General features: G+C 36.0%; 1 protein-coding gene across 2 annotated transcripts; it reads right to left on the reverse strand.

Annotated features, from left to right (window-relative positions):
• Positions 1-889: 889 nt before the first annotated feature.
• Positions 890-10,343, reverse strand: pimr179 (Pim proto-oncogene, serine/threonine kinase, related 179). Of its 2 annotated transcripts, XM_087293580.1 has the most exons (9): positions 8,432-10,343; positions 7,519-7,719; positions 6,614-6,919; positions 4,950-5,044; positions 4,747-4,797; positions 4,070-4,448; positions 1,928-2,104; positions 1,699-1,787; positions 890-1,586 (listed from the first exon to the last, which is right to left on the reverse strand). In XM_087293580.1, the coding sequence occupies exons 1-9, from the start codon at positions 8,613-8,615 to the stop codon at positions 1,575-1,577; spliced, it is 1,494 nt and encodes a 497-aa protein (XP_087149706.1). In that variant the 5' UTR covers positions 8,616-10,343; the 3' UTR covers positions 890-1,574. The 2 variants fall into 2 exon arrangements, with proteins under 2 accessions (XP_087149706.1, XP_087149707.1); XM_087293581.1 differs by lacking the exons at positions 7,519-7,719; positions 8,432-10,343 and adding an exon at positions 5,772-5,815 and having other exon boundaries at positions 6,614-6,694.
• Between the last annotated feature and the right edge of the window lie 1,574 nt (positions 10,344-11,917).

Consider the following 11,917-nt stretch of genomic DNA (forward strand, 5'->3'; position numbering starts at 1 on the left):
TACATACAAACCTGATATTAGAGACCTGTTGTAGCTTGCATTGTGCACAGTAAATTAATAGAAATATTTGTTAAGATTCAGTATAAATTCATTGTTGTTTTTTTATGTTTTTTTTTTGTGGCTTTTTTCTATTGAAAAAAATTGTTTTCAGAAATAGTAATAATAATAATAATATTAATAATACAACCTTTAAATGAAATAACACAGATTAAAGAAATATGAATAAATCTATTTTAATCTATTAGGAATATAAACAAGGGCAGCACAATGGCTGCGTGTAAATGTTATAAATCAGACCTGTTTTTGACAGCATCAGCTTGGCTGCATTTTAGTTTAGTTATCATTGTTGAGGAAATAAACACAATTTTTGTGCACACTAAAGTTTTGTTGTAGCTTCAGAAAATTACAGTTGATTCACAAATGTTTCCTGGACTGTTTTGATGATTTTTCTTAGTAATTTTCTAGGTTTTGAACCTTTCAGGATCATTTCCAACCCAAGCTCATTCTGGAAACATAGCCCTCCGGACGTTTCTGGAGACCGCGATTTATGTGGCCGGAGGTACGTAAGGCCGCGTTTATTTTTTTCTGAGCGAACGCTGCGGGGCGGTGTGGCACCGCTTCGCCCCTCCTCTTCGCGCTCGCCAGCCGATGGCTCGCCTCCGAGTGGAGGGCTTTCCCGATGCAACCAGTTTGTCCGCTTAGCTCACAGCGTTGCGTCGGCGGAGCGGAGGCCCCGGAGGAGGAGGAGCCGGCCGCGGTGGACGACGACCGGGATCGAGTCCGGGGAACAGCGGTTCTGGAAATCAAGTAAGACGAAAAACAGAATCCGAAAAATAAGGGCGAGAATGAGGCGGGATCCGAAAACGCGGTCGAAATCGAAGACGAGGGCTTTTGTTTTTTTTTGTTTTTTTTTCTGGACGGCTTTTGCGAACCGTCGCTCGGGTTTAGGGAAGGAGGAGGAGGAGGAGGAGGAAGAGGAGGGCGGCCGAGCCGGCCGATCCGGCGGCTTTTCGCGCGAGAATGGCGCGCGCTCCCGAAAGGCGCCCAAGACGCGAAAAAGCGCACACAGCGGCCTCTCACTGATCCGCAAAAAAAAAACGCTCAAATACGTATCTCCTGGGACGTAAATCGCGGTCCGCAGAAACGTCCACGGAGCTACGTTTCCACAATGAGCCCGGGTTGATCATTTCTGTCTATATAGAGAGCTCTCGGATTTTATCTCGGAAATCCATCGATGTGTGTTTCACAAATGAACAAAAGTCTTACAGGTTTGGAACAGAACGAGGGGGAGAAATTAAAGACATATTGGTAATTTTTATGAGCCCTATGCACACTTTAATGCTCATTATCTGATCATTATCTGATAATAACTATCACTATTACACAATGAAGTTTTTTTTTTTTTCATTTATTAAATTTGTCTTGGACAAGCATAACATTGACACAACATATTACAAGACAATAAATTGCACAGAGTATATAAAAAACACACAATTGGAAAATGTTTAGCAAGATGTCGTTCATTCAGCCCAAAAGATGTAAATCTGAAGATAAACTCTACTTCTGAATTGGTCTTATTCGCTTTCCTGAAACAAAACACAAATGAATACATGTTTAAATGTGTTAGACAAACATTTATAATGGTAAAACATTCAATGTATGTATGAACTATTATTGAGATGCGGTTAAGTTCACTACCGTAAACCAGCTGTGGGAAAGGATGTCCTTCAGATTCATCCGTTTCTCTGGGTTTACCACGAGGAGCTCATGGAGAAGTTGGAGCAGTTCTGTGAATGAAAGACAGGGTCGTTTGATGAAAGCAGTAAACTTCAGAATAAACATTAATATTCAAAGTCTCCATGTTTATATAAAGTCTTTTATGTGTTATGACTTCAGTATAGCTCTATATTTGAGGTGATGATCTTACCCTTTGACAGGTGTCTTTTGTGCCAGATTTTCCACCGGATCCACAGCAATGTGAAGAAGAACGGATATCTTCCGCTCACCATTCTGAACAGCAGAATCCCTAGAGACCACACTGTGGCAGGATTGGCGTGGTATACCCCATGGTACAAGAACTCAGGAGGAAGGTAAAATATTGTGCCTTGAAAAAAAAGACATTGTTTTGGGTTAGCCAAGTTAGCTTTGCTGCAGTATTACTGTATACCTTTAAACACTAGAAATAATTGAAATCATTATTGGTTTCACAACAGTCTGAAAGTCATATCTGTCCAAACTAATAATCATTACTATTAAGTTTAATGGTATCCCAGCAGGCACACAACGTCGTAAGACATCAATAATTGGTTAGATTTAGGTTGTGATGTTGGGTGAACAAAATTCAATGTACGTTATTTTGACATTCAATAAAGACGTTGATATTTGGTTGATTTTAGGTTGCATTGGTGACCAAAATCCAACATCGAGCCAACATCTTAAGCCAACGTCATATTGACGTCAAATACTGATCTTGATTCGTTAGATATGGCAACCAAAATTCAACATCTGATAGAAGTCATAGTGGTAATGTCCACTCAATGTCAAGCTGTAACATCATTAGATGTTAATATTTGGTTATTTTAAGGTTGCGTTGGAAATTGACCAAAGTACAAAGTTCTGACTTCAGCCCGATGTTCATTTTCACCCAAAATGCAATGTCCCATGATGCTGGGATACATCAATCTGACGTCACGTTGATGTCCTGTGGCTGCTGGGATAGTTCACCAGAAACTGAAAATCTCATTAACTCACACTTCACTTGTTTAAACTGGTGTGCATTTCTAGCTTGAAACCTGTAACCATTGACCTCCATAGTATTTGTTTTTTCTACTATGGATGTTAATAAGGTATATGCGGAAGTATGCTAAAGGACTTTTAATTTGTCAGTAACCTGGGTTAAGCCAGCCTGATCTCACGAGGAAACGTTAGTATTTTACGTTTTGTCAGTTTAGTGGCTAATTCGTACGAGTTCAGTCGGGCAAGAATCGGCTTCATCCGCAGGAAACCGAGAAAAAAGTAAGCATTGGTCACTGAGTCACAGAAGATGTTGGTTTATATTGTGTCTTTATTACTTTCCATTGCATTGCATTGCATTGATGCGCTCAACAGACAAGACTGTGATTGGCTATGATTGTTAGGGCTGGGCGGTATATCGAGTTCAGGGGATATATCGAAATGATTTCCCCAACGCGATGCTGGGTTATCCAATATCTTTCATATCGATATGAGGCCACACGTGCGCATTCGGCATGAAACAGACAGCCTGATCTCACGAGGAAACGTAAGTATTTTACGTTTTGTCAGTTTAGTGGCGAATTCGTACGAGTTCAGTCGTACCAAAATGTACAATTTTAAAAAGGAGGCGCACCACCTAACCCCACCCCTAACCCCAACCGTCATTGGGTGATGAGCAAATCGTACTAAATTGTACGAATTAGATTGTACGAATTCATAAGAATTAGCCATTAAATCAAGAAGTGACTAACTGTCTTGAGATTGCGTTGGTTAAGCACTTCCAGTGTACTGTATGCCATTGTAAAATCGGCGCATTTAAGGTCTGTTTTCTTTAAAAATCAGCGATCTCCACTGGCTGATTGATATCCAATATAAAGTGGATCTCAGATTAAACAAGAAACACTGCATTACATTACATTTTTCCCCGCCAAATCTTCAGAATATGAATGTTTATTTTACCTCAGTATATTCAATGGAGCTTCTGCGCTAACCTGCCGATTCTGATGGGCGCGTGTGAGTAAACGGCTTTTCGTCTCGTTTCACACTTAAGCAACTAAATGAATGCCAAAGTCTGTTTAACTGAATGTATTGTAATTACATATAAAACCATATAAAATAGAAGAAAAGTCACATTAACCGGAAGTTTATCAGTATGGGAAAAAAACACTAGGGCCGCATATACCCTATAGTTACAGGTTTTAAACTTTCTTCAAAATATCTACCATAGAAAAAAGAAACTGTTAAATATTTGGAGCCACTTGAGGATGAGTACACAGATTTTCATTAGTGCTTGAACTATTTCTTCAAACTGCAGATAATGATGTACTTGACATACCACAGTAGGTCCTGTAGTAGGAGTCCCTCAAAACGTCACCGCACCCAAAGTCAATGAGTTTGACCTGGAGTGTCCTGATGTTGATGAGGAGGTTGGAGGGTTTGAGGTCGCGATGGAAAACCTTGCGCTGGCAGCACACCAGGATAGCCTGAATCACCTGCCTCATGACTATCTTAGCCAAACCCTCACTGATTTTATCCCCACGATCCTTCATGTAGTCCTCCAGATCCTGACAGGGAGCGGGATACTCAAAAATCATGACGAAATGGTCACTGTAATCCTTCCAGTCAAGCAGCTGGATGATCTCCGGGTTACTGCCCCCTTCATTCGCCATCAGCGTGAGAACAATCTCCAATGGAAGTCTCCTTCCCTCTGGATGCTAAAAGATAGACCATTGTTTTATTAGTATACAAAGATGTAAGCTGTTTATCAAATAAGTTTGTATTGTTGTGTTGTATGAGATGTTAACACACTGTAATAAGCGATTAGTTGACTTAACCCTAACCCTATAATTATTAAGCAAGCAGACTATGTGCATAATTAATAGAGTTAGATCAATGGGTTTACTGATTTAAGTTAAATCAATTTGTCGCTTTAAAGGCAACAGATTTACTCACTTATTCAAAGTAACTAATCGCTTTTTACAGAGGTGAAAACATTCAGTGCATCATACTTACATAATATGTTTTCAAGTGGTCGGCGTTCATGTTGACATATTTCACTGCCACCTAATCAACAGAACACAAACATTAGCTGGTGTGTAGACGGCACATTGTTCAGTGTGTTAAATCTGAACAGACTTGATTGTGAAGCACAACATAAAGGATCCGGATAAGACAAAGCAACAGCAGCTTTTCAATTGTTTTTTTGTTGTACTCACACTGAGATTGTCCTCCAAACGCTTCGCTTGATACACCACACCAAATCCACCGACTCCCAGCTCTCTACCAAGCTGGTAGTGGCTGAGGATGTAGTCTGAAAACAGATCAAACAAATGCAGTTATTGGGACGTTTTAGATATTTGAACATTTCTCTTTAAAAGAGGAAGATGGGCTCTGATGGATATCTGTTATGTCAGTACGTAATATGTACAGTATATATAGGCCAAATGCACTTTTATGCTAAAATTATTCTGTGCATCTTGATATATTTAGAGGTTTGCACAAATGCATTGTATTGTGTGTTTGTAAGGGTAAAATGCACTAAATGCAGCACAAAAAAATACAATTAAAAAACCTACAGTGTGTTTTCAGCAGGATATATGCGTGCTGCCTCCTATTTAAAATATTTTTTAGATTTCGCCATGGCCTTGAACAGTTCTCATGATTTTTTTTTTACTTTATACAAATTCATTATTGAGCAAACATCACTAACAAAAACCATATTAGTCATTAAATAACATTTACAGTCATTATAAACGATCATTACAATGCCTTTTGATTCCTTAAAGCAGGGTACATACACATTTTAACTACTAAAATTCCATGATTTTTCCATGACTTTTCCAGGACATTCAAGTAAATTTTCATGACCTAATGTTTAATGTAATGTCTATGTATACATGGTGAATAATAATCAAAAACAATGCACGTTAAAATGCATTATAGCATATCACATATAACACACAACAATCTATTTAGTTTGATTTTAGTTTTATTTCTTTATATCTATTGTATGCAAAATTCACTTAGATAATACTTACGCATGGCAATTTCTTAGAGGGCTATCCCACATCTGAAATTGAGACTAAGCCAAAAGAAAATTAATGAATGATTGAATGAATGAATGAATGAATGAATGAATGAATGAATGAATGAATGAATGAATAAATGAATGAATGAATGAATGAATGAATACTACGCAGCATTCATAATGTGAGACCATGTTTTTGGCCAAAGACAGACAAGAAGTAAGACAACTAACCTATATTGAAGTTTACAAATATTTGTTAAACTAATTTCCATGACTTTTGGGGTTTTTCTAAAACTTTTCCAGGCCTGGAAAAAGCAGTGTCAAAATTCAATGACTTTTCCAGGTTTTCCATGACCATATGAACCCTGTTAAAGGAATAGTTCACCCAAAAACTGACTATTTTGTCATCATTTACTCACCCTTCACTTGTCACATACCTGTTTGAGTTTCTTTCCTTCAGTTGAAGGAAAAGAAGATATTTCAAAAAATGTTAGAAACCTGTAACCACTGACTTCCATAGTGTTTGAATTTCCTATTATAGACATCAATGGTTACATGTTTCTAACATTTTTCAAAATATCTTCTTTTGAAGGTATAAACTCCTAAAAGTACGGAACTACTTGAGGGTGAGTAAATGATCATTTTGGGGTGAACTATCCCTTTAAAAGAAGTCTGGGTACATTGAGAAAAAAGATTCATTGGATTTACTAAATTTTTTCAAGGTAACTGGTTGCAAACTACTTATATTAGCTGAATCTCTTTTTCCAGGGTGCAAATCAGACATCTTTCTCATATACAGAGCTTTAAGGAACTATATTAAACTAAAGAATGTAACATGATGAGGTCATTTACCATCACTGGATCTTGGTATCCGCATGGAGTGGTGTTCACACTTCTGCTGTTCAGCAGCTCCCTTCTGTTCTTCAGCTTTAGGAGCTTTACTCTTTCTCCACCATTTCTTTCTCTTCTCCACATTCTCAACCTTCTTCTCCTCCACTTTCTCCATCTTTTTCTGCTTCTCCGCTTTCTCCATCTTCTCCTCCTCAGCAGCACTGACAGGAGCCTCATCACTTGAACGAGTCTCTTGTTCCTCTGTGTAAATGCTGAGATCCAGAGATATGCTGAGCTGGAGATCTTCAATTGAGGCGACAGAGGAATCTATTAAAGACAAAAATTCAGTCAATGCAAAATATTTCATTTCTAAAAAGGTTTTTTTTTTTTATTTCCCATATTAAGGTTTTGGTTATGATACTCCCAAAGTCATTCTGCAAAAATCTGCAGATTTCTACCAAAATTTTTCGCAGAAATAGCAAAAAACATCAGCAGATTCCGTCTGGCCCTACTGATGGGACATTAAAGGGATAGTTCAGTTTCTGTTATTTTTATTTATTCTCTTGAACACAAGAGAAGATATTCTTAATAATGTTGGTAACTTGTAACCCATGATGTCCATAAGAAAAACAAATACTATGGAAGTCAATAGTTAGCAGTTTCCACAATACTTCAATACGTCTTCCTTTGTGTTTAGCAGAACAAAAAACAAACTGTTTTGGAGAGTTCAAAGAGAGTGAATGTTGACACTTTTTTTGGAGTGAACTATCCTCTTAAAACATGAGGAAAAGGCATTAAAACTATACGCTTTTACAGTTATGATCCTATAAAACTAATTGCTTTTGAATTATTTAAGAAATCATTGACCTGAAATGGAAATCTGGGTAAAAATGATGTCTTTCTTCTGCCACAATCGTGTCACTCACCATCACTGAATCCTGCTGTCGTCAGTTTCTCCTGCTCTTCAGAAGTCGGAGAATCAATCTTTTGTTCTTCAGGTTGTTGAGCTTCACTCTCCTGTTCTCGCTTTGAGCTGCTCTCCTGATCTCTGAAGAATCTTTTCCACCACTTTCTCTCCTTCTTCTCCTCAGCAGCGTCAACTGAAGCCTCATTACTTGGACGCGCATCTTATTTAAAGATGACAGAAGAGTTTATTAAAAACAAATAATAACAGAGTAATACAACACATGCGGTCTTTTTCCATTTCAGTGTATAGTGACTGTTTTAAACACTCATTTCAGTTTGGACATCAAATGAGGGCGAGATAAGTGTCAGAGAATTACCCTGTATCTTATGTGTTGTTGGGTGAGTCTGTCACAATAATCAGTGTGTGGACGTATTTTACAACACATAAGCATGACATCAATAATTTTTGATAATGTAATATATATCGCCCATACATAAAAAAAAAAATACTAGCAACATATTAGCTGATTGTGCAACATCTCTATCTTTATTGGAGGTGTCGTACGGTTAATTAACACTATAGTATTTACTATATAGTAATTTTCATGTAAGTGTCTGACAAATGAAAATAGATTTGCTAGCAGATATCACAGCCTCTGATACTCTTTACCTTGAACCTTTTGTTAACATTTATTATTATTTATATGTTTAGGATATGCTTTTTCACATTCTGATTTCCATGTCTGATTTTTAAAAGGTCTATAATTAAATGAAATATTCTTAAGAATAAAATATGTGTTCTTTGGAAGAGTATATTTGCATGTGATGATATATTGTCATTCTGGCATTATATAATGGCATAAAATGGTATAATATTCCAAATATTGTCATGTTATGACTTTCCCTCGTCTTTTTCCTGCTTCACAAACTTACTCAGTTGTTGCTGATGACTTGAGCTGCTCTTGTCTTGTCGTTTAAGACGTTTGAAGAAGGAGGAAACTTTCCACCATTTTCTGTCACCGGCATCAACAGGAGTTTCAGCAGGTGCAGTGGGGTGGGGTTCCTGCACCTGGACTTCTACCAATGGATGAACTCGACTATTTCTAATTAGCCGCATCGTTGAGTCGCTAAAACAATCGCAAATTGTAAAACAGTGAACCAGCAAATTTAATCTGCAATTCACAATTACACCAACTGATGGAATTCCGAGCTGCGCGGCTTTACATTCTAGAACGAGCGTTCTAAAATTCACGTCACGAAGCTCGCGTCATTACTAACAGCTTGTTGTGTTTCAAATGTAACAAACATTTTTATCTAAATCTTCTGCAAAGAAATCGTATTGTTTCCATTGGGTTGCATTAATTAATGATTGACACTGGAGAAAAGCTTGGCTGTTGCCTCTTACATAAATACTTTCTTCCTAATAAAAATAAAGAAATCCACTTTAAAATATTGCATATAAGGTAAAGAAAAAGATTGTTTCCATTTCAAAATGGCTTTCGGGAAACAACTACTATTTTGAATTAGACATTTTCTAATATAAAAGTTATTACAAATTTATCTAAGATACTAATATTACCAAGTACAGTTTTTAGAATTTGTTTGAGACTGAGTTGTAAGATGTAAGATGAATTTAAGTAAAGCAGTTTATTAGAGATGATTTTCACAATCACATTATAATTATGCAAAAAAAAAAAACAGTCCCTGAAGAAGAAAGAATTTCCTGATTAGTATAAATCTCACCACTGCTATTTAGTAAATCTGAAACAAAAATAATTTTCTTGTCAAACCAGTTTTTTTTAAAATATAATTTTGTTTTTGAATTGTAAAACTGGCTATGATACACTCGATACTGCTTTAAAGTTGACCATTTTACTTAATTGGGAAGTTTTAAATACACACGGCAAATGTAATGTCTCCCTCTTATTTTTCTGTAAAGATTTAAAAATATTTTCTAATTCATTGACCAATAACAAGAAACCTATAAAAATTTCTCTGATAACCTCACTGAATAACATTGACATGTTGCATCATATTATATTGTTAAATGCTTATATTGTTGTTTTTTAATTCAATTTAATGTTGTATTTGACATGTCTGTTATTCAGCAGAAGTTTAAGTTTGAAGTAATTTTATTTTTTAGATAAGTTTTCTTAAAATAATGGGTAACATTTTAGAATGTCTACTGTACTTATTTATTAAGCATTAGTGAATTAGCAGCTAGTGAATTCCTTATCTGTTAAGCATTAACTACATTCATACACGTTAGTAAGCAGTTTATAGCTGCAGCTACAAATGCTTTATTCTTGACATTGTATAATTTGCATAATGATTGTACTTTTATACTTTGTTAATGATACTTTTTTCATTACTAAATTAAGTATTGCATTATTTACAAATTATTTGTATTTAAGAGTAGTTGGTGGTTCTCCTGCTGCAAAGCAAGCCTGTCTAAAACACACATCTACCTTTAAAAAGGTCACCATGCAATTCCAGAGGGGCAAATTTAACCAATAGGTGAGGTAAGTGGCCGCTTAGGGCCCCAGGAAATCTAAATTAATTCAAATTTCATATAAATTATACCTATAAACTGCAGATGAAGTCAGATTTGCAATTTTTTTCTTCTTTTTTAAATATTTCCTAAATTATGTTTAACGGAGCAAGGACATTTTCACAGTATGTCTGATAATATTTTTCCTTATGGAAAAAGTTTTATTTGTTTTATTTCGGCTAGAATGAAAGCAGTTTTTAATTTTTTAAACACCATTTTCAGGACAAAATTATTAGCCCCTTGAAGTAATATTTTTTCTCTATAGTCTACAGAACAATCGCTGTTCAATGACTTGACTAATTACACTAACTAGTTAATCTAATTAACCTAGTTAAGCCTTTAAATGTCACTTTAAGCTGTATAGAAGTGTCTTGAAAAATATCTAGTCAAATATTATTTACTGTCAACATGGCAAAGATAAAAGAAATCAGTTATTAGACATGAGTTATTAAAACTATTATGTTTAGAAATGTGCTGAAAGAAATCGTCTCTCCGTTAAACAGAAATTTTCTACCATATTTTTGTGGTGAGAATTAGAAATACAATTTGAACATAATTAAATATTGTTGAATATAGAATCAAATATAATATTATTATAATAATGTAAAAATAAAGATATTACAAAACAAAATATCCATCATGGAGCAGTCCAGCCGTCAAATTTATAAAAAGTACATTTATTAATATTAGATGTAAATTCATAACAAGAAAATAATCATTTAAGATGTAGAGACTGCATTCATTAAAATGTCGGAAAGAAAACTGAGTGGTATAAAAAAAACAGCAATATAAATTAAAATTAAATAAAAGTAGAAAGGCTACATTTCAGGACTTGGGCCCTGTAAAGCTGGAATTGCTTAGGGCCCCAAAATCACTAAATCCGCCCCTAACACATTATCATTTTGCATTTTTATCTTGTGGTGGCAAGGTGGCATAATTGTTACCACTGTTCGGGGTCGGTTGGTTGTGGGGAGTTAGCATGTTCTCCCCATGTTCTCATGAGTTTCCTCCGGGTGCTCTGGTTTCTCCCACAGTCCAATGACATGCAAATTAGGTAAGCTAAAAAGTCCAAAGTGAATGTGTTTGTATGGGTGTTTCCCAGTACTGGGTTGCAGCTGGAAGGGCATCCACTGTGTACAACATAAGCTGGATGAGTTGGCGGTTCATTCCACTGTGGTAACCCCTGATGAATAAAGGGACTAAGCCGAAGGAAAATGAATGAATGAATCTTTATATTGCATATAAACCCATATGAAATTGGGCTCCAACATGATTCTATTACTGTACAAACCTATCCTGCTCAAGAGTGAATAAGGGCCGAGCTGCACAAGGCTGAGCTCTTCACAGTGAGAATATCTGGACAAGCACATGAACATTTGGAAAACTCTTCACTGAGATCTCGTCCTTGAGCAGATCTCGCAGAGCAGTCCATCATAAACGTGACGGATTTTACTTTTCCTCCGAGTTTCTCATTTATCTAAGCAGCAGACGCTCCTCCTGATTGGTTCATATGTCAAAGTGTCGTCAAAGACCAAGGCCTCAGGAAGGAAATGTTGTTTTATTGGTTTAATGTTGTTGAGTATCAGAAAGAATTACAACTGGCCTTTTGGGCGTGTTTGCTAAGGCAAAAAATACTAGAGACAATATAATCATTTCAAAAAAATGTATTTGTAGAAAATGATCAGTAAAATATTCTGTTTTCAGACCTTAAATATTATTGTAAATCGATATATGTAAATAGAAACATTCAGTTTATCTAAAAAAAAATATTTTTGCTGCTTGTTTAATATTATTTGTGAAGCACTTCGGGAGTATGGCCATATTGTCACGGTTTTCAGGAGGGGAAAGGGGCGAGAACTCAGGTGCAG

Source organism: Danio rerio, chromosome 18, assembly GCF_052040795.2.
Source record: "Danio rerio strain M-AB ecotype USA chromosome 18, GRCz13ab, whole genome shotgun sequence".
Lineage (NCBI taxonomy): Eukaryota > Metazoa > Chordata > Actinopteri > Cypriniformes > Danionidae > Danio > Danio rerio.

Coding starts and splice junctions, on each gene's coding strand:
- pimr179 (XM_087293580.1), bottom strand. CDS start 8,615: ATGCGGCTAATTAGAAATAGTCGAGTTCATCCATTGGTAGAAGTCCAG. Junction 4,798..4,949: donor GTTTGGAGGACAATCTCAGT/GTGAGTACAACA, acceptor TCTGTTGATTAG/GTGGCAGTGAAATATGTCAA. Junction 4,449..4,746: donor ACCACTTGAAAACATATTAT/GTAAGTATGATG, acceptor TCTATCTTTTAG/CATCCAGAGGGAAGGAGACT.